Source organism: Neurospora tetrasperma (assembly GCF_000213175.1).
Source record: "Neurospora tetrasperma FGSC 2508 unplaced genomic scaffold NEUTE1scaffold_81, whole genome shotgun sequence".
NCBI lineage: Eukaryota > Fungi > Ascomycota > Sordariomycetes > Sordariales > Sordariaceae > Neurospora > Neurospora tetrasperma.
This window is the reverse complement of record NW_009799179.1, coordinates 7,346,854-7,368,140: the sequence shown is the minus strand read 5'-3', so window position 1 is coordinate 7,368,140 and position 21,287 is coordinate 7,346,854. Positions and strand designations below refer to the sequence as shown.

Genomic DNA, 21,287 nt, shown 5'->3' with positions numbered 1-21,287 from the left:
CCAGACTGTCAAACAGAAAGCCTCAGGTACGGGATGGAGTCCTTGCCCTAGTTTGCCCGCGCTGTCTCCCAGATGCCCCCATTCCAAGGGAACTCCGCTCTTGCCGTCATGTTGACAGCTGTCTTCCAGCACGCTTGTCCCCATTTCCCCAGGCGTTCAGCGGCCCCAGTGTCCCCGCCCGCTTCTGGGGTAGCTCCAGCTGGGACCCCACCACATCCCTCGGCCTGAGCAGCGGTGGAAGACGGGAAGCGGCGTGTCGTCGCATGTGTTGTCGAGGTTGTACTGACCGGTGTGCGACCATAAGTACTTATAGGGTCGATCGAGCAATTGGCACCTCTTCTTGTTTGGTTATTCTTCTTCATCAGCGTCGATACCCTCCGATTTTTGCTTGGTAGATACACGGTACACACACAAAGCTCAAAATGGCCATGAATCTTAGAACTGGGTCCCGGGCGTTCGGTGGAGCCCTCCGTGTAAGTGTTATGCGGACGCGAGTCAGGTCATCGCATCTTTCTCCGTCTCTCCCTTGCCTTCCCCAGCTTTTCCCCATCTCCCGTCTTGGGATGAATTCCACTTTTGGCGTTTGGCAGCACAGGACAGCCTTGCTAACATGTGTATCCCCCCATTCTGCAGAATCATGCTCGTGTCTCGCGACGAGGCTACGCTACCGCCGAACCCGATCTCAAGACAGTGCTCAAGGAGGCCATTCCCGAAAAGCGCGAGCTCTTCAAGAAGGTCAAGGCCCATGGGAACAAGGTGCTGGGCGAGGTGAAGGTCGAGAACACAATCGGTGGCATGCGCGGCCTCAAGGCCATGATATGGGAGGGCTCCGTACTCGATGCCAACGAGGGTATTCGCTTCCATGGCCGCACCATCAAGGACTGCCAGAAGGAGCTTCCCAAGGGCAAGAATGGCACCGAGATGCTGCCCGAGGCCATGTTCTGGCTTCTCTTGACCGGCAAAGTCCCCTCCACCAACCAGGTCCGCCAGTTCTCGCGGGAGCTCGCCGAGCAGGCTGCCCTGCCCGACTTTGTCAACAAGCTCCTCGACAGCTTCCCCAAGGACCTGCACCCCATGACCCAGTTCGCCATTGCCGTCTCGGCCCTCAACCATACCTCCAAATTTGCCAAGGCCTACGAGCAGGGCCTGAACAAGGCTGACTACTGGGAGCCTACCTTTGATGACTGCATTTCCTTGCTCGCCAAGCTCCCTACCATTGCCGCCAAGATCTACCAGAACTCGTACAAGGGCGGTGGTGCTCTCCCCGCCGAGGTCGACCTCGAGCAGGATTGGGCCTACAACTTTGCTGCCATGCTGGGCAAGCCCGGCAAAGAGAATGAGAACTTCCAGGATCTTCTGAGGTTGTACCTTGCCCTTCACGGTGACCACGAGGGCGGCAACGTCTCTGCACACACCACCCACCTAGTCGGCAGTGCTCTGAGCGACCCCTTCCTCGCCTACAGCGCCGGTCTCCAGGGTCTCGCCGGCCCTCTCCACGGTCTTGCCGCCCAGGAGGTGCTCCGCTGGATCCTTCAGATGAAGGAGGCCATCCCCTCTTCCTACACGGACGAAGACGTGCGCAGCTACCTCTGGAACACGCTCAACTCGGGCCGCGTCGTGCCCGGCTACGGCCACGCTGTGCTCCGCAAGCCCGATCCCCGTTTCGAGGCCCTTATGGACTACGCGGCCTCCCGCCCTAAGATTGCGGCCGACCCCGTCTTCCAGCTCGTGCTCAAAAACAGCCAGATTGCTCCCGAGGTTCTGAAGCAGCACGGCAAGACCAAGAACCCCTACCCCAACGTGGACTCGTCCTCAGGCGTCCTGTTCCACCACTACGGCTTCCACGAAACCCTCTACTACACCGCCACCTTCGGCGTCTCGCGTGGTCTGGGCCCGCTCGCACAGCTCATCTGGGATAGAGCTTTGGGTCTGCCGATTGAGCGACCCAAGTCCATCAACCTCGAGGGTATCCTCAAGCAGGTTGAGGGACAGTAAATGCCGGTTAAGATTGAACGAATGATGTAACGAAACGACCTGGAGTTGGTTGTGTCGTTGTTAGCGATTACACAGTGTCGCGATGATATTCTTCTGGATCACAGGACAGAAGCGAGCGAGCGAGAACGCCGAATTCACTTGCCTTGTATGTATGTATTATGACTAGGACGTCGCCTGTTGGTCTCATTTTCGCTTGGGAGAATGGGTCGAGTTGCCGAGGCCGTCCATTTTGTATTGTTCATTTTGTTGGTTTAGATATTTGCAAACACTTTCTAATTCCTTCTCCCTTCCATGATCTCACGATCACATTTATTATGGTGTTTTGGCCTTGAACTCGACTGCTTCCCTTTGGTAAACGCGTCTGTCCGACTTGCGCTTCGGAAGATGACATCCGTCTACGGTCACATCTCAAGTCCGACTGACTGACTGATCTGACCGAATTAATCAGAAGGCTTGACTAGAAAGCGAAAAGAACAATGAAAGCCATGGTTATTTTTGGAATCAATATCCAGCTGTAAGGAATACGGCACGCCAATTGGTCTCCCGTGTCCTGGAATTGGGTTCGCGATGACATTAAAGTGGCATATATTGCATTCGCTACCTTAGCTCCGTGTAATGTATTTTGTCCAGACTCAGAACAGATCCAAGTTACCCTGGGTTGAGTAGTGTATGGTTCGCGCTTGCATGGTGCACCTGAAGTGCTATCTGAAGTAATGGGTCTATTTGATTGCATTCCTTCCCTACTGTGAATGTTGGGCGTAATAGTCATGTCAGAACCTCTATGCTAGATAGGTTCCTTTACGGAAACAAGTTCTACCCGTTGGGGAGGGGAGCAGAGTTGGGGAAACGACAGGAAACCTGACTACCCCCTCTGTCGTTTCTCCAACTCTGCTCCCCTCCCATCTCCAACGGGTACCCTTTGTCTCACAATGCAACCTCGAAGCTTTTACACTACAGATCCCCCGCACCCCTCACAGCCTTCAGGTCTCGGCCAAAGCGTCCCGGATCATCGAATGATCAACGTGGTATTGCACCTGTCTGTAGTGTACGACCAATGACACGAGTGAGACTGAGCCAGGGTTGGGGAAACCATGGGTTTCACTCGCTGGTTATGCGCCAGTGATCATCGTTGTACCTATGTAATGTAGATAACTTTTTAGTCGTTTTCATCCAGGGGTGACCGTGAGAAGCTGAACTTCGATGGGGCTTTTGGGATGACGGAAAGAATAGCTTTGGCGGGAAAGAGTGAGGAAGCTGTTGTTTTGGGGTCATCAGAAAAAGGGGGGGGGGATAAGTTGGAAGTGAACATAAGGTTTGAGCAAGAAAAGACGTGGAAAATTGCTATCGAGCGTTGTGTCTAGAATTCTGGAGATAGTTGCAATGTAGGTATATAAGCATTTTTTTTTTTTTGCTCTAAGTAGGATAGTAGTAAAGAAAGCATGAAACTACTTACCCCTTGCAACTGTAACAACCAGCCGGAGTATCACGGGCAAAGGGTAGATGGTAGATGTGAATATACGTAATTGCACGAAGGAGAAAGGAAGAGAAGTGTGCAGCCGAGTGCCCGGAAGGCTGGCCTTATGAGGGCGACCGCCGGCGGATCTATGGACCCGCGGCAGGCAGCGCTCTGACCAATCAGCTGCCGGCAATGGCCGGATTGCCGGCCCGGATTGCCGGCGGTGATGACAGCGTACGGCAGTCTTAGAAGCTGCTGTACGCTGGCACCAGGCACAAGGCACACAGGCTAACCCTGTGACACGGAGGTACTTCTTTATTTTTTTTCTTTTTTTCTTCTTCTTTTTTCGTCCTGGTTCTCAAATCGCTGATATGTGGTTCGTGGTTATGGCTGTGCCCAGCTTTAACTTGTGAGCATTGGATCGCAATTCAATAGTCGCTTCCTTAAAAATACCAGAAGAAAACGCTTAGCGTAGTCTTTCCGACCTCACCCATACCTTGGTCTTAGTTCGGAGCTGATCCGCTTCTTTGCGTCTTGGTCAAATACTTACCTTGTTTGGGAGCATAGGGAAACTGAAGTGAAAATCAGATCCGGAAGAAACATAACCAGTCATTGCTCAGTAGCTTTCCAATTTGCACGATCTGGATACTCTTGCAGACCAATCATCGACCATGTGTCAGATAGCTGCGCGTGTTTGTAGGTAGTCTGTTATTCTTTAACTTTTGTGGTTTCCTTCAAGCTTTGCAGACTTTTACTCTCCGGTGAGGGTTCATCCATCCGTACCCGGTGGGCGCGCAAGCCACCATCCCACCCTCACCTGTTTGCCAGTCCCAATCTATGTGTAGCTATTTTTGTCTCCCTCCTACAGCAGTATAGTCCCAGGTACTTTCAAAAAAGTAGCATCGACGGGATAGCTGCAAGCCTTTTGGGCACCTGCAACCCGGAAAAAGCTTCTCAGGCATCACAAAGCAGAGTATGGAGGTCACATATTCCCCATGTTCCAAGAATCAGCATAATAAGCAGTCAAGAAAGAGCGGAAGTGGCTGAGGCGTAAAACTGTAAAGTGCAAAACACCTGCAACCGAAATGCAGGGCTCAGGCGCATGGAAGAACCACGGCCATGACCCCGAGGAGGAGTATGCGAGTGCGGGATGTGCTGATGCGATGTTTTCTTTTTGGTACTATCTTTCCAGTGGATGTACCGGTGTTAGGACCGGCTTGTGTATACTAGCGAAATCAGAGACGAGGTGAGTGTTTCGAGTCTACCCTTCTCCTATCGTTGCCCCGAGTGAAGCCAAGAGAATACAAACAATGAAGGACCTCGATGACGCCCTCAAACTCACGCCACGACGTCCTGGGAGCCCCCGGGGGGTTCGTCCGGAGAATAGTAAGTATTTTACCAAAGCGACCATGTTGTTGCCTATCATGTAAACGGGCTTTGGAACGGGATACTTTCCAAGGTAGCAAAGGGAGACGGCGTTGAAGCTTCTTAGAAGACTTGTGATGGTTTGGTCGTTGCCATTGGCCAATGGTGTCATTTCAAGGTGCGAATTATGTAAGTGTTCAGATTTTGGAAGATGGAGCCGGCAAGTAATGGTGGCTCATGGCTGTATCGTCCGGCACATATGGCCACAAGAGGTCGACACCAGTAGGACCAAGGAACTGTGACATGTAACGAAAAGCCTAGATACTATCTGTCAGCCGTAACAGAGGGAGCAACCCAGCTGACATGCCTGGCGAACGCAGCACGCCGACATATTGAGTATAGTTCTTGACCAGTGGCAGATAAAGTGCAGTGTTCAACGAAAGTAAAAATAGCATCAATATCGAGAGTCAGTTGACTTGGAAAAGTGTTGATGAACGTGCCGAAAAATACCCTTTAATTCCTTTTGTCCCTACCTGAGAATAGTCGCAGGTCTCTACGTTCGAGCTATTCGATAGCCCCAGACTTCGTAGAGAACACCATGGGAACGACACGTAGGTGTCACGCTGCGACGGGGTGTGTTACATCCTTCCGGAATGTTGTTGACATAGAGGTTATTCCCCAGCGACCGGATCTGGTATTCACGCTGCCAGGTTACATCGGCCCTCGTGAACCACACAAAGAACCATGATCAAACGATATGGTTTCGATCAAAGATGGAAGAGCTGGGCGTTGCAGCTACTGAGAAAGGCTGGAATTGGGGAAGTGTAAAAAGGGAATCACGGTCCCTGGATGCCTCAAAAACTTTAGACTAAAGTGCCGACGGAATATTGTGAGGAAGCAAAGGCCAGTAGCCTTCGTATCAGCACGACCAAAGCTTGGTACGACATCCTGATGAAGTGACCCTTCAAAAGCTAGACGTCCCGCTTTAATATGCGCTTTATTTAACCTCACTTCATCCGCAAATTCGTTGCAGCGACCCATGAGTCTTGCCAACCTCAGATATCGGTTCTAGCACGGTCCTTTTTGGCTCTGGACGGGAGAACCAAAACAATCATCAATATTGGCAGTCAAGGGTTGAGATTTCTTTGAGGCTGGGACCGAGTCAGCGTTGAAGGAAACTTAAGCAACTTGGTACCGGTGCGAATAGTCGAAAGGTCATGCGTTCTTGGCGACAGGTTAGCATCACTACAGTGGCCAAACCAGGGATGCCATGTATGGTGCTTTTCAAGAGCCTCTTGTCTCCGGAAGCTGATCGCGAGGAGGAGAAGGAAGAAGTCAGCAGAGAACACCAAAGAGGAAGAGACGGGCTCACCTCCGACATGAGTATAAAGGGCGGCGGTATCCCACGACAAGATGGACTTGATCTTCTGCATCACAGCAGCCTTCTCCAGCCTTCTCCGGCCATCTAAAACCACAAAGCCTTCAAATCTTTCCTGATCTCAAGCGACCAATTTGATCCCTTTCAACGATCATCTTTGACAATCAGCCAAAATGCGTTTTTCTGTCGCCTACCTCCTTCCCGCTCTCGCTGTCGCCAAACCTTTGGGTGTTGTCCAGCCCTCTCCCGATGGCTGGGCTGATGCTCCGGATCCCAAGCAGATTCAGATCGCCAGCGCCACCTTCTCCGGCAACGGCTGCCCGCAAGGCACCGTGTCCACCAGTATCTCTCCGGACAAGACGGTACGTTGTAACAACGGCACCCGTGCAGTGTAGAATAACACGGTGTGGTTGACCTCCCTGTTCTGGAAGGCTACCAGGTATGTAAATCGAGTCTGGCGACCGATACTAATTTGGACAAAAATTCAAGGTCATCACCTTTGGCTTCGATAGATTTCAGGTCTACATCGGCAAAGGGTACAACCCGACAGAGAGGACCAAGAACTGCCAGCTTCACCTGAACCTCAAAGTATGTCATCCAACACTTTGACCATGTCTGAGACGCGACAGACCGAGTTAAGGAACTAATGATACGCAGTACCCCGGTGGCTTCCAGTTCTCCGTACTCGAGAGCACGTACCACGGCTACGCTTTCCTCGAGCCCGGCGTGACCGGCACCTTCTTCAGCACCTACTACTTTAGCCAGGCGCCTTCAGACACTACCACCACCCAGACCACCATCAGTGGTGGCGGCATCTGGGCCGAGGGCCAGGTGTACACCAAGACCGACAAGGTCCCGACTGCCAGCTACATCTACTCGCCATGCGGCTCCAACGGTATCCTCAACGTCAACAACCGCATCGCGCTAACCAGCTCCAACTCCAGCGCTGCCGGCGAGATCACCGATGACGATGCCACCGTCGCTTTCACTCAGCAGATCAACCTCGCCTGGAAGCCCTGCACCAAGTAAAGAACCAAAAGTGGCACGATTCCGGGATTTTCGTCCTTGGAAGTTCAGCTTGGGAGGAGGCGGTGGTCGGAGTGGCTAGGTGGAGGTAGTGGCTTCATCCGGAGCAGGATTGGGGATGGGCGATAGTTGCTGGCATACAGTCCAGGCACACAACAGCCAGATGATGTCGAGTTTCCAGTGATAGTGAGGACTGGATGAAAGGCAGCCATTTGTATTTTGACGGATATTTGGCTTTGCGTGGGCTGGGGCCTTTTCTTTCGCTGTTCTTCCTTGTTGTTCCTTTTTATGTTTTAATTTTTTTCTTCATTTTTCTTTTTCGCATTTGGCATTCAAGTTCTTGTGCCTCCTAGAGGAACTCAAGTCAACCAAGCCTTCAACAACACTTTGACTCGGTCGTTTTGGTGACTGAGTGCATCCTGTTTTTGGCGCTCTGGGCGAGCGGAGAACAGTCGTCTCGTCAGTGGTGGTGGTTGAGTGACATGATGTTGTCTTGGGTGAACGACATGAAAGAGCGAATCGACGTTTGGGCGTCACCTCGGGTCCTTTGTGACGTTGAAATAAAGTCCTGTGTTCCCCGTTGAGTTTCAAGGTTGCGTTTCAAATGATGGAAGGTGGTGCGAGACGTCAGAACGTTGTTTGGGTGCGCCGCCCAGTGATTGTCACCGGGCCGCTGTCATCTGGGGCTGCACTGATTGCCCGCTGGCAGGCGCCACCTGCAGTGAGAGCAGCACAAGAGCAGGCACCCGACTGTCAAGCGGCAAGGTCACTTCGGCATTCGGGCTTGGGTGCCAGACGCCCGAGCCGCGGGCCTGCAGATCATCCCCAACTCCCCCATCACCACAACGTCCATTCTCTTCTTCTCGCCACTTCCACATAAACAGTTCCACCCCCAATTTCGACTCCCACGTCGACGCCAAATTGCAGAGCGCCGCCGACCCGAAATTATGGTTCAGCCGTGTACGGTAGCCGGACGCCTCTGATCGACTCTGCCTCGGGTCCACGGGATTTTCTTCGCGCACATCACCGACGAGCACGTACATATACACTTCCGATGGGCGTTTGGTTGGCATTTGACGGCTCGCTACGGCCTTCAATGCACCTTGGTAATTGCACCGTTCGATATTTCAAATGGGATATCCTACCCAGATAGCTGGGAGCCAGCTGACTCGGTCAAATTCCGGCCCCAGAGTAGCACGTGGCTTGACAAACAAACCAGACCTGGTACCTGGTAATATTGATACCCAGCTCAATTTTTGACAGAGACACGGCCTGCGCCCGCTTTTTATCACACTAGCATCTGCCTGGCTGATGGCTCTGGTCTGTCCTTGTTGCTGAACAGCCCACTCAGGAAGGAAAAAGGAAAGCAAGACATTCTAAAACCATGCCCGTTGGACGACCGGCGAGCCCACCGTCTCTAGCCACCCTCCCGAGACATCAACAGCATGGTTTCCGTCACACCCTACCGGTTTCAACCCGCTCGATCATGCAGGCCCCGTCTTTCCGCAACAGCCTGAACTCTGCAACGGCTGGGATGGATCGCTAGGTCCACTTCCGGTCTGTCCTTGGATCATGCTTGACTGCCTCCAGTGTACATACGTCATGGCTGCCCCATGTCCCCATGTCCCAGCTGGCCGGACGATCACTTCTCAACCACTGTTCTCGACTGTGCTCGCTGCTGCTCAAGCACCAGCGGTCCATTGAACGACCCTCACGGGCGCTGTAACGCGTCGAAGCCGTCATCCTAGCCAGCGCTCCCTTAAAGGCTTCTCCGCAGTGGGCTTAGAAACAGGAATTCAACGTCCCAATGCGCTCGAACCGTTACCTAAACCATGTGCGTTGCACATGAACCGTTTTGTGCCAAACAGGGGTACCATATCTGACGGACTTGCGAGGCCAATCTTGCCGAGAGGAATTCGAATCACCGACGAAATTGCGCCCTTTGCTGATTGTCCTACGCCCATGAGGAGGCTGCGATCTTCGTCGAGTTCACCTCACTTTACATGCGTGCCTGAGACTTAAAACCCGCATTGTCGAAACAAACAGGAGCGCCCCCGCGTTTTCAGTTCTTTCTTCTTCCTTATCCCGCGCTGCTGGGTCATGACCCTGGACTTGGTTGCATACCCAGCCGGAGCGTACCCAATCTGGTGTTTCTGGGCGCAACTGTTCCTTGTTGATACAGCAAGCATCAGAACGTTGGGCGGCGATCATGACAAGGCCATCCAATTGCCGTTACCCGCGCTGTTATCCCGGCCCTTCAGAGGCTGCAAACGGGAGTGTGATATGTGATATGGCTGTCTCTGCCTTAGCCATTACAATTGTGGCGGGCTCGGGAGTGTAGACATCCGGAATTTGACGCCGGGGGTCCTTGGGTTACCACTGCTAAAACCAAAATGATCACACAAAATGCCTCCCAACGTCTTTTTCCACAACTCCAGCACCGGAATATCTGAACTGTGCAAATCAACGAATCTGGCTCAGTTGGTGGTAATGGGGCTGTTACATCCCATTTGTTACCGAGACGTCACCATCGACGAAATCCACAGTGACATTATTTGCGACTCATATAGGTAGTGAATATTGGCGAGTGTCCAACACAGCTGCAACGCATTGTCAGAGGTGCTATGGCAGCGCTTGTGAGCAAGGGAAGAACGCCTTCAACCACATCAAGTAGGAAAGTCCGAATTGCCTGAATCTAAGCCCTCGCTAGGTACACATCTACAACGGTTACAACATACACTTTGGTTGCAACCCCCCACCACTCCCCCCCCTTTCTTTTTCCCCGACGACATGATCGGTGTACGCATTTTTGTTGGCTTTGATAAGCGCAACAATGAGTATTCTTGTGCATCAGAGCCATGTCTTCTATCAGTTATATCATATTTGTTGCTCTCGGTCCGGAGATGGCTTTCTTCGCTTTCATTCTCGTCGTTTTTCGGGTGGTGCTTGTCTGACTGGTTGACACACAACAGAGGATGTGTGCTAGGGTTCGTGATTGGGTTGAGGTCGAAGCCAAGCCAGTTGGCGCCCTGGAAATACACCAAGATACCTAAGCGATCTTGAAGTAAATAACTGGTCAGTCCTCCAGGCGTTACACCCTTGTACTTACGTACCCTCCCACCTAATCCTCTTACAGTGTGAGAGTAAGCACTGTCTTTTTTTTTGGGGAAGACCTGACAAGCAAAGACCTGATCCGACGTTCCTTTTCCCGATCTCTGGAACTATAGCTTTGTGTCATGGATCGTGACAGCAGTTTTTCTTTTGCCATGAACCATTTGCGTTTCTTTTTCTTACCCTTCCTAACTTCGCAAAAATACCCGGGCCTGGCCTGACTGGCAAGCCCAGTGTCCACTTTGACACCACATCGTGTTCGCAACTTCGACAACAACCATGCCCATATGCGTTCTGAAGTAGGGCTGATGAAGTTTGTTGTGGAGAGAGACAATAACTGGATTGTGGATATGATGGAGACCGCCAAGTACAAGAACGGGTATTGTTCCCGCTTCATTTTTTTCACCCGTTTATTTTGATAGCTTCAGTCACATGAACATCATATCAACTCCATAAACGAGTCGATCCGCCCCGTCTCAGGAACGGTTCGAAGTTTCCAAGGTTCCAACAACCAAAAAGTGCCAGTCCAGTCCAGTCCAGTTCAGCCACACCTTGTCCTATCAGATTCTGCACACGCTTAGGGTTCTATTAGGAATTATGTGCGACTACATTCAGGTGAGTCTCATCCTCTCTTCATCTACCGACTCATAACAATGAACTAACACGACATGACTTGGCCAGAGAGAATATGCCTGCCGGCACATGCGCTGGATAGCGTCCCACTGGTGTCGTGAGTACACTATCACCCACAAGAGGTGTAAACCGAACGTAGCTCACTTTGAGCAGAAGTGAGTTGTCCTTCCAAAGGATTATAATTACGACACCCAAACACTAACACCCTTTTCTCAGAGATGTCGACTGTGGGGAGTGTAAGAGCAGGCAAAGGGGAGCAGTCCCATGGGAACATATGATTCGACGCGACAAGAGCCAGGTGTATTGAACAACAACCGCCGAAACAACGACGACAACACGATCACCTTCACAAACGGAATGACTTTATGACCAACCAAACTTCACCAACTCTCCCCGGCTCTTCTTATACAACAACTCTAAAAAAGACAACAACCATAACCACACGGTTAGCCATGGGTCATTCATTTTAATCTAACGGCATTGTCGACTTCGACGTCGACACACTTGCTCAAAAACTACTGGGGCGGCTTTTTGTTTTTGATTCGATATCATTCATGTTTCTGGGAGGAATCAAAATTGCTTCAGCACTTCATTTTCGCTTGGATTGGGGCTCAGCGCGGCGGCGGCAAACTCGTCCTTCTACTTCGCAGTTTTGCGAAAGTTCTGTTCTTGGTTCTGGGAGGAAAAACTCTTGTTCTTTTTCTTTTGTTCTTCAGGGACGGCCATCTGTCATCGTCATAATACCCCTTTTCATTTTTTTTCTCCACTGTTTTTGTCTGATTTTGGTCTTTGTGTCTGTTATTTATGAGCTCTTGTGCAGCTCCACTTTGGGCTGGTTATTTGATTTCTTCTGTTTGTTCGATTCCCTGATAGCATTGCACGTGGGTTGCAGGAGAGCGTGAAGAGGATTACATTTAGCTTGCTTGGGGGCGGTGCAGTAGCTTCTGAGCTCGCAACTGCATCACATTTCGACTCTCTTGAGGCAAGAAGGCACGCAATTATCATTGATAGTAGGTTATATGAGTGTGTTTTTGAATACCAGCATTTTTGACCCCCAAATGGGGTTCAGATCCTTCACGGTCTAGGCATACATGTTGATCGTTCGTCCTGACATTTTCAGTATACTGATGGACGTGTGTTGAACTTTCATCTTTCTTTCCCATACAATGTCAAGACCACGAATCCTCACCGTAACTGACCATCTAGCTTCGTTTACTCATGATCATTTGTGCCCAGTCGCCCAAACAGTCGGGTTCCATTACATACATTATGTCTTAGAATTCATGGGCATTTACAGGACCCGTTCTAAATCCGAGAAACCAAAGATCCAAAAGTTGAATCGTACCAAACACGAGTCGCAAAAAGTATCCGAAAATGTCCGAACACCTACTTACCGACTGACCAACTGACTGGAGTACCAACCGATTTCCCAAAACATTCTGCCTCAACACGGCTAGCCGACGACTCAGCCTCTCGGTACAGTACAGTCCAGGTCTCATTGAGTACTAGGGGTGTCTTGTAGACAGGGCAAATGAGACAAGACGGAGAAGACGCCGCTTCTATCACAGTGTCTCCCCAGCCTAGGTCTAGGTGCCCATGGAGAGCAATTGTTGGGTGGAACAGCCAGTTGGGTCTAGTTTTTTAGCGTCCTTTGACCGAAAAAAAGTCCCAAGACTACCTAACCTGGAGCCAACACGTCTCATTTACCAACTCCCCTAGTCCCTGCTCGTCTTTACATATTTCGTGAACCAGTGCATGTAGCGTGGTAGTACATGACCGTTGTTGATAACCGAACATTGATCAACAGTTCAAGCGTGGAAAAGCGTGGACCTTATCGGTCATTGCCCACCTGGGAGCTGGGATGATTCTTTATTCCAACCCAGTCAAGTTGTCGTTCATAATCTCATCTTTTTTTTCTTCCTCTGAAGCGATGGCTAAAGGGCTCGCTTGAAAGAATAACAACTTGACGTGTTGAACCATGTCGAACCGAGCCAGAGGCCTGGTTCTAGATGGGATCGACTGTGATGCTCGGGTACCTGTTCCCTTATAGTATTCTTATTTTTCAACCTTCCCTCCCCAGTCTCCCGCATCCCTCAACTATGTTCCTTTGCACCGCTGGCGCTCAAGGAAGATGGATGATGAACAGCGGACAGCTTGGCTCAGTGTTTTGGCGTTCGACGGTTGGATGCGCTTATGAAGCGGCCATCGAACTGAAATGAGACGATATAATAGCTAGCCCATGTACCTGCATCTGCGCAGGAGGTACCTCCGGTAGGAGCTCAGTTTAGGTAGGTTGTCGAAGTGAGTATGGTTACCGTACCCGTGATGAGGGGAGCCCCCCTTTTTAGTCTTTTTGATGATGGATGGAAGGGCCCAGGACCGGGACGGGCGAACTGGTTTCGGTGGGGAGCCGGGTGGGGAAGGTAATCAAACCCGGTGAGTCGTGGTGAGGAAGACGAGGAATCTGTGGATGCCAGGCCGAGTGTATATAAAATGGGAGTACAGCCTTCGTTTTCGTCCGCTTGTTTGATGTTGTCCTCGTCTTTTTCTGGCTTTGTTGATGACTGGGTGTTTGGTTTGTTGACAAGTCCGCTAATGCCTGCTGCCGTTCACTGTAGCGCCAGCATGGGCTGCAGGTCGCTTGACATGCGTTAGGTAAGTAGACTTCAAGCTATGTACCTGCGCATTCCTTGCTCGCTCTGGATATCCTGATCGTATCCTTCTTCTCGCCAAGTAAACGGTTTCTTTTTCCTTTCTTTTTCTTCTTATAAAGAAAGGAAAGTTTAGGAAGTCGTCTGTTGTTGTTGTTGTTGTTGTTGTTGTTGTCGTCGATGATGATGTTGATATTGGAATAGCATTAAACCGGCATATCCCTGGTTACGCCCAGGAACTGAACTCTTTTGACAGCTTGATCCACCGAGATCCACCGTGCTTTGCCCCGTCTAGGCCAGCAAATGAGATGACACGGAATTGTACATCCTGTAGTGTAGGCCGAAGCCGAGGAATGGCAGAGGCCCATTGAGGTTTTGTCACGGAATTATCGGAGCGTCTTCCGCCGAACTATTATAGCCATCAAAGGAAATCGTTACCCCAATTGTTCTCATCAACAACTGCCGAGTGTCCCGCACTTGAAACAATCAGCGTGCCTTCATCTTGGCACTTCCCCTGCCTTGGCGGGCTCGCGGGTCTTGGCCCCCCCTCCCCGGAATTTGGGGAATTGAGTGGAGGTGGAGCCGGATGGGAAGTGGGCATTCGGTCCGAGCGGGCGTGGAGGGTTCTCGAAGAGGTGGGGGAAGTGGGTTTCCGGGGTAGCTTTTATCCCCGGTCGACTCTAACCGCTCCCATCACCGACACTCTCCCGCTGCTACTATGTACTTGTGCCGCTCCGTCGAATGCCTTCAGGTCCAAGGGGCAGTTGGGTCCAGATCCAATGTCCCGCTCCAGCTTTCCGCCCGTCCCATCCAACCCCACTGCCTCGGTCAAGAAATATGATAGGACCATGGAAGTCAAGCCAGGTATCAGATATCTGGGAACGGGTTCTAACCTAAGGTCAAGGAAAGGACGTCTCCAATCTCCCATCTAATCATCATCAACATTACCATCATCATCACCAACAGTCACTTTGACTTGGTTCACAAGGCTGGACTCAGGGACAGATCCTCCTCAATATGTCAACAACACCGCCATCGACCTTGACGAGCACGAGGGAAGCTTACTCTGGAACACCGCCTGGCCATGTTCCCCTCAGCAATACCTTTGACTGGTGTTTCAGTCAGCCCTTTTCGTCTGCGAACGACTACACCCCTCAAGCTCAAGTATTGGACAAGATCGAGGATGAGAGGCCAATCTTTGTGGACAATGCTTCAGGTTAGCATTTTCTTAACGTCTGGAACCTTGCACTCGGTAGACTTCAAAGTTGACACATCACCACCCTAAACAAGACCGCAAACTCACCTTTGGCCAAATGAGAAGCGATGCCCTTGCCCTCGCCGCCGGTCTGCTGAGTCTGGGTCTCAACCCCAGCGATATCATCAAACTCCCACCAACACCGACCTGCCCGCAAGGGCCCGAGATCGCCCCAATCGTCCTTATCCAGCTTCCCAACTCACTTGCTTTTGCGCCCGTGCTCCTGGGAACGCTGGCCGCCGGACTCACCGCAACGCTGGTCTCGCCCGCCCTTACGAGCGATGAAATCGCTTGGATCCTCCAAAACTCTCGGCCACGAGCCATCATCACGGCCAAAGCCTGTCTCGGCGCCATGCGCGAGGCGCTGGAGAAGCAGGAGCCGCGAGACCGAGCCTTCTTTGACGCCGTGCCCATCTTCACCTTTGATGCAGCCAAGGACCACTACCCTTCTGTATCGTCATCGTCACCGCCTACCTCTGTCGGCAGCGGCAGCAGCAGCAGTAAGAAGACGAACAAAACCCAGGACTGGAAGGTCCTCCTGCGCTCTTCCCGAGCAACAGTGGTCCCCTCCTCCTTCCTTCCCTCTTCCGCCTCCCCCGCTCGCACAGCCGTCATTCTCTGGTCCTCCGGCACCTCCGGCCGATCCAAGGGCGTCCTCCTCTCTCACCACGCGCTCAACTTCTCCGGCGCGCACATGTGGCACGACGCATCCGACTACCACTCTCTTGCAAAGGTCCGGCAGCAACGCTGGCTTGGCTACGTACCCTTCTACCATGTCTTCGGTCTCTGTAACATCGTTTTGCTCGCCATCATGACAGGCAGCACCGTGTACGTGATGCCGTCCTTCAGTCTCGACGGCATGCTCGCCGCCATCCCGAAGAGGAAGATCACGTACCTGCACATGGCGCCGCCCATTGCCGTGATGTTGGCCAAGGCTCCTGTAGTCGAGAAATACGCCAAGCGCGACCCGAAGACGGGTAAGAACGGCTTCAGCTCCATCGTGGCAGCCGTCACGGGCGGCGCTCCCCTCGGACACGAGGTGGTCGTGGAGGTGTACAAGCGGTGCGGGTTCAGAGTCAGGCTGGGCTACGGACTGAGCGAGACGTGCAGCACCTCGCTGCAGCGCGGCACGAGCGAGAAGGAGATGGTGGAGCAGGCGGGCGAGACGGGCGTGCCGCATTGGGGCGTCGAGGTCATGATTGCTGATATGGATGTGCCCGCTCCGGGGCTAGTGGACGGGAAAACCAAGGCGGCGAGGATAGGGCAGGAAGGGGAGATTTTGATTCGGTCGCCGACGCTGCTTAACGCGTATCTGCCCGTGGGCATGTTCAGGACCCCTAAGGGTCAGGAGCCGGATATGTCGGTCACGAGGGAGGCGCTGACGGCTGATGGGTGGTTCCGCACAGGCGACGTGGGCACTATCAGTGCGCAGGGAAGGCTCCGGATCACGGACCGGCTGAAGGAGCTGATCAAGGTGCGCGCATACCAGGTTGCGCCGGCGGAGCTGGAGGCCGTGTTGTGCAGCAGCCCGTCGGTGGCGGATGCGGGCGTGGTGGGCGTGTATGACGAGTCGGAGGCGACGGAGTGGCCGAGAGCATATGTGGTTCCGCACAAGCCGGAGGCGCTCGAGAATAAGATGGAGCTAGAAAAACTGGCGCATGAACTCAGGGTTTTGGTGGAAAAGAGGACAACCAAGTATAAGTGGCTTATGGGAGGCGTGATGTTTGTGAAGCAAATCCCCAAAAGCCCTAGTGGGAAAATCTTAAGGAGGGTCTTGAAGAGTGGTGGGGAGGACACCAAGGGGGTGGAGATTCAGGTTTATCAGAAGAAGAAGAGGGGAGCTGCTGCTGCTTCGAAGCTATAAGGTCCCCAGTGTTCAATGGTTATGATGCCACCCATCCCTACTGGATAGGAAAGAGAGACTATGTTGGCATGCTGAATCATTTTGTGGAAATGAAATTTAACGAACTAAGTAGAGTACCTCTAGGTAGAATTCAACACTTTTCGAGTCCTGACGAACATCTGATTCACACAAATCGCACTTAACATTTCTTATTTCCCCTTTCTTGGCATGAACACTATGGTTCCGTTCTCATAGTGATTTTTCCTACTCTTGAGGTCTTCCGCTCATTCATTTGTAGAGCTATAATTTCCCTTGAAAGGGCGCTGTATCTTTGTTACATCTTGAACGGGACAGATCGCCGAGAGGGCTGGTGTTGTGGGCTGTGTGGCTGTCTTGTTGTGAGCTAATTTGGCTGAGGGCACCTCCATGGATGAAGTGGAGATTTTATAGCGAGCTACTGAGGTATTTGGGAAAGGCTCAATGGATGGGAGGGAGCATTTAAGATATGGACTCGATTTGATCTGTGTGTAAGCGAGTGTCTATGCATGGTTTTCCCAGTCTTTCAGGTTCTCGGTCGAAAACATGCGGTGCGAAATATTTCGATGCACCCTTCTCTCTCGTTAGCCTTGTAAGGTGCCTTTGAACTTTGGAACATTCTGCCGTGAAACCAACCCGTAGTTTGTTAGGATAAGTAGTATCCGAATTGTAATTGGACAAAGATGGCGAGGCAGACTGGTTGCTGGCCCGCTGGGCATTGCGGCTGTGCGACTCGAGTTCATCCCTCCGGACCACTGCTCTAGGCATCTCTTCAGCCCCTCGCTATCTCATTGACGCCGTCATCATGACACGTCAGAAATACCTTATCGGGACTGAGCAACCTGCATTCTTTGTGATACCCTTTCAAATCTTGCGACCCATATGGATTGTGGGATATATACCTAACCAACAGCCGCGCAGAAGAACCAAGGACGAACTTCTCTTTTGCTTCGCTGACCGAGCAAACAGCGACGATAAAAGTGCATACAAGCTCTCGACCAAACAATCACCGATTCAACCCTCCTCATATCTCGCTCAAATATCACCTAATCAGACATCATGTCTAGGTTAGAAGGCGCCGACGCGCCCGTGCCAAATTACACCAGAATCGATAACGACAGATTCATGGACTTCATCAACGGGAACAGCACCCAATTAACAGCTGATCTCAACATGAACATTGACCTCCACCTACCACTCAGTCAATATCCAACCCCCCTCCCTCCCGCTGTCGATTCCGCCGCCTCATCCCCCAAGTCGTCCCCTATTAACCTGGACGACCCCAACTCACCATACATCCAAAAAGAACGGCGCGATCTGCAATGCAGGCTAATCCGCATCTTCTTCGACGCGATCAGCTTCAAGAAGACCGACCTGGTAACCAAACTCATCACTGGCGGCTTCGTCTCCCCCGACGTTCCCAACGAGTATGGCCTAACCCCACTCCTCGCGGCCGTGGAAGCCGGTGACGGCGCCATGGTGTGCGCCCTCTTGAACCTCGGCGCAGATGTCAATATCTTTGGCACTCCTTCCAAGCGGAGCTCGTCCTCATCATCATCATCATCGTCATCGTCATCATCATCCAAGCGTAAAAAGGAGAAAGTAGACAACAAACCGCGTGCTGATGCGCGGACGCCACTCATGGCCGCCTCAGCAGCCGGCAACCTTGCCTTGGTAAAATTACTCCTCAGGGATTTCCACGCCAATGACGCCCTCATAGCCGGTGACGGCCAGCTCGCCCTGCGCCTGGCGGCCGACAACGGACACAGGGAGATCTTTGACCTGCTCCCCTCGCGCAGGGGCGGCGAGTTCCGACGGTGGAGGACGCACCACGCGGTAGCCACTCGACGGATCAAGAGGAGTTGCCAGGGCATCGGGGCCTTCTGTGTATTATGTGTGTGGTATATCCCCAAGGCGATTTTGTGGAGCTTGCCGAAGCACTTGGTGGTTTTGCCTAGCGTGAAATTGGCGAAGTGGTCGTGGAAGAATAAGCATCAGTTTGGGCCGTGGTGCAAGAAGCAGGTGAAGAAGATGCCAGAAAGAACTAAAAGGGCAGTACAGGCTGCTGGACGGGCGGTGAAGGCCTTGAAGCATGCCCCAAAGGGGATGGCGAGGTTTGCAAAGGCGTTGGCTAAGCGGATGTGGTGGATCATCAGGGGGATACTGAGGGCCATGAAGGTGATGTGCCTGTGGATATGGGAGAGTTTGAGGAAGGTCAGTTTGGCGACGGGGTTCATGTTTCTGAAGGTGGTGTCGGCTATGCACACGGCTGTTATGGCGGTGTCGAGCTTCTTCCGGAACATCACCCTCAAGGATGTCGGTAACGGGATTCTGGTAGCGCTGGAAGCCCTCTTTGTCGACCTACCTCGGGCGGTATTCTCTGGGATGAGAGCATTTGGAAAGGCTTCGTATAAAGCGCTCGTCCACATGCTTGGGTTCGTGGGTAAAATTCTTTGGTGGATCATGGAGGAACTGTTTGAATATGCAGTGTTCTTGCCTAAACAGTTGTGGAAGATCCTTGCAGCTATTGGAAGTTCAGTGGCCAAAGGATGTCATGAGATCCTTGTTTGGCTTAATCCAAAGAGACACTGAAGGGAGTCTTTGGGGCTCGGAGACGGTAGTTCAAGATATCTGGCAAGCTGGACGGGGGTTTTGGGTTTGAAATAGTTCTCAGTTGCTGTTCTTCTAGTTGATCTCAGCAAATGAAGCAAGCTGTTTGGGCGATATTCATTCAATACAATGGTGTGAAGACAGTGAGCCCACCCCAGATGCTGTAGAAGCATTAGAAAGGTTGCAGATTAATTCGACATCAGATAACATTCTGTTGGTATCTTGTTGAAATCCGCAGGCCGTGTGTCACCGGAAATGGAACTGCCTCAGTGATGGTGGTGTTGCACTAGATCGGATGCAGGACAACAACATCTTCAAGCAGATTTCGGTTCTGATGGTCTTCCATAGCGTCGAAGGACGATCTCAAACAAGATCATATTGACATAGACATAACAAATCCCACACTTGTCTCTGCACGTCTCACGTCCTGACTGCCCGAGCTCGTGCTCCCTTCACTCGCTTACCTGAGCAGGTCTATACTACCGTTGCCCATATGCCTAAGGATGAGTATATCGGAGTGGTTCGCTGTGCACTTGTCAGTAACCACACAGAAGAGATGATGGGCGCAGTATCTCCCATATCTAGCCCAAGACAACCCTTGAGTTTTCATGTCGAGTATGAGTGAGTTTCTGCATGTCTTGATGGATGGTGCACCAACAGATTGACATCCAGAAGAATCTGGATAGATGGACAACCCCGAAATCCCAAAGGTGACTGTGAGGAGACGAGAGCGAAGAAAATCAAGCTATCTCTCGAGACGGAGGTTGGCACCGAGGTCAAAAGACGGAAAGTAGAACAACCGAGAGCATGCAGCTTCGACTGGGGGTTGAATGGATGTCAAGACACGAGAGAAACACGATGCAATTTAACCTGGTCGTGTCACCCAGCGTGACTTGCAGAAAAAGGAGCGTCCTGGTTTTAGCCTATCCTGCACTTGCTCGTGAATGTTTCCTCTTCCGGGAAGCGGGGATGAATCTTGAGGGGTCAGATGCAACGTGAAACAACGAGTCAACAGCCAGATAAGCTAGGTAGGTAGACCAGGCAATGGCATCGGAGGTTCTCCATGGTGTCAACTTTGGTAGGGGCGTCAGGAGACGATGATACCGCAAAGTAGCAATACCCTCGTGGGCAGACTCTGATGTCGACATTTGCTTTCTTTGGCAATGCCGCACAAGGTGAATCAGGGGCTCAGTCTGTGAGTAGCCATTTACCAAGGCGTAACAGAAAGAGGAGTTGGTCATCCCCTTCATTTCGGCGTTGTCCGTGATGTTCAAGTCGGGAAGAAATCATTGTCAAAAGACGTGGAAGAAGAGGAAACGTTCAGAAGCAACTATGGAGGTTGGGGAAATTGCCCTGACGGGATGCGTTGTTGCTGTGGGGAAATCTAGGGCTCAGGGTGTCTGTAAGCAATACGGCAGGAGGTCTGTATCACTTGCCGTCTTGATATGTGTGCAAGAAAGATACATTCAATTTACCAAGTATGTAACAAACAATTCTCTGTCCTTGTCCATTACCTTATGTACCTGGCTCCGACCCCCCCCCTCCCCCTCCCTTTACGTTTCCGTTGTTCAAACAATACCTATCCAACTACATCGGACCCTCCAACTTCTCCCAGAACATTCCCGGAATGTGTCAATCCTCCACAAGCAACCACTGATTTATCATTTCCAGCATGAGCAACGAATGTATCCCATAATTCCCAAATCAATCTTCTCCTCAGGAACCACCATGGATAGGTATCTTTGACCATGCAAGGCGCGGATCAACCTTCCGTTGCTGGTCGCGAGAATCAATTGCTCACTTTGTTGCAGCCATCGACAACAACGCCAACCGTCAACAGGTCACTCCTCTGTCCGCAACTCACCTTCAGGCTTGAAGGCTGCAAAAATGCAGTTTCAGCCGGCCAAGCCCCAGTCGGGTAAAGAGCT

General features: G+C 51.7%; 5 protein-coding genes across 5 annotated transcripts; all 5 read left to right on the top strand.

Moving 5' to 3' along the window:
• Positions 1 to 422: 422 nt before the first annotated feature.
• Positions 423 to 2,287, top strand: NEUTE1DRAFT_133657 (uncharacterized protein; the record flags this gene model as incomplete). Its single annotated transcript, XM_009858509.1, has 2 exons — positions 423 to 473; positions 634 to 2,287. The coding sequence occupies 2 exons, from the start codon at positions 423 to 425 to the stop codon at positions 1,993 to 1,995; spliced, it is 1,413 nt and encodes a 470-aa protein (XP_009856811.1).
• Positions 2,288 to 6,367: 4,080 nt separating this feature from the next.
• Positions 6,368 to 7,223, top strand: NEUTE1DRAFT_92284 (uncharacterized protein; the record flags this gene model as incomplete). Its single annotated transcript, XM_009858508.1, has 3 exons — positions 6,368 to 6,556; positions 6,684 to 6,782; positions 6,852 to 7,223. 3 exons carry the CDS (start codon positions 6,368 to 6,370, stop codon positions 7,221 to 7,223), a joined length of 660 nt encoding a protein of 219 aa, XP_009856810.1.
• A 3,786-nt stretch (positions 7,224 to 11,009) lies between these two features.
• On the top strand, positions 11,010 to 11,271 carry NEUTE1DRAFT_55328 (uncharacterized protein; the record flags this gene model as incomplete). Its single annotated transcript, XM_009858507.1, has 2 exons — positions 11,010 to 11,119; positions 11,181 to 11,271. Coding segments are annotated over 2 exons (201 nt in total), but the record flags the coding sequence as incomplete, so codon positions are not given.
• Positions 11,272 to 14,632: 3,361 nt separating this feature from the next.
• On the top strand, positions 14,633 to 17,003 carry NEUTE1DRAFT_92277 (uncharacterized protein; the record flags this gene model as incomplete). Its single annotated transcript, XM_009858506.1, has 3 exons — positions 14,633 to 14,831; positions 14,906 to 15,348; positions 15,394 to 17,003. 3 exons carry the CDS (start codon positions 14,633 to 14,635, stop codon positions 16,732 to 16,734), a joined length of 1,983 nt encoding a protein of 660 aa, XP_009856808.1.
• A 719-nt stretch (positions 17,004 to 17,722) lies between these two features.
• NEUTE1DRAFT_92274 (uncharacterized protein) lies at positions 17,723 to 19,741 on the top strand (the record flags this gene model as incomplete). Its single annotated transcript, XM_009858505.1, has 2 exons — positions 17,723 to 19,188; positions 19,598 to 19,741. The coding sequence occupies 2 exons, from the start codon at positions 17,809 to 17,811 to the stop codon at positions 19,739 to 19,741; spliced, it is 1,524 nt and encodes a 507-aa protein (XP_009856807.1).
• Positions 19,742 to 21,287: the final 1,546 nt, after the last annotated feature.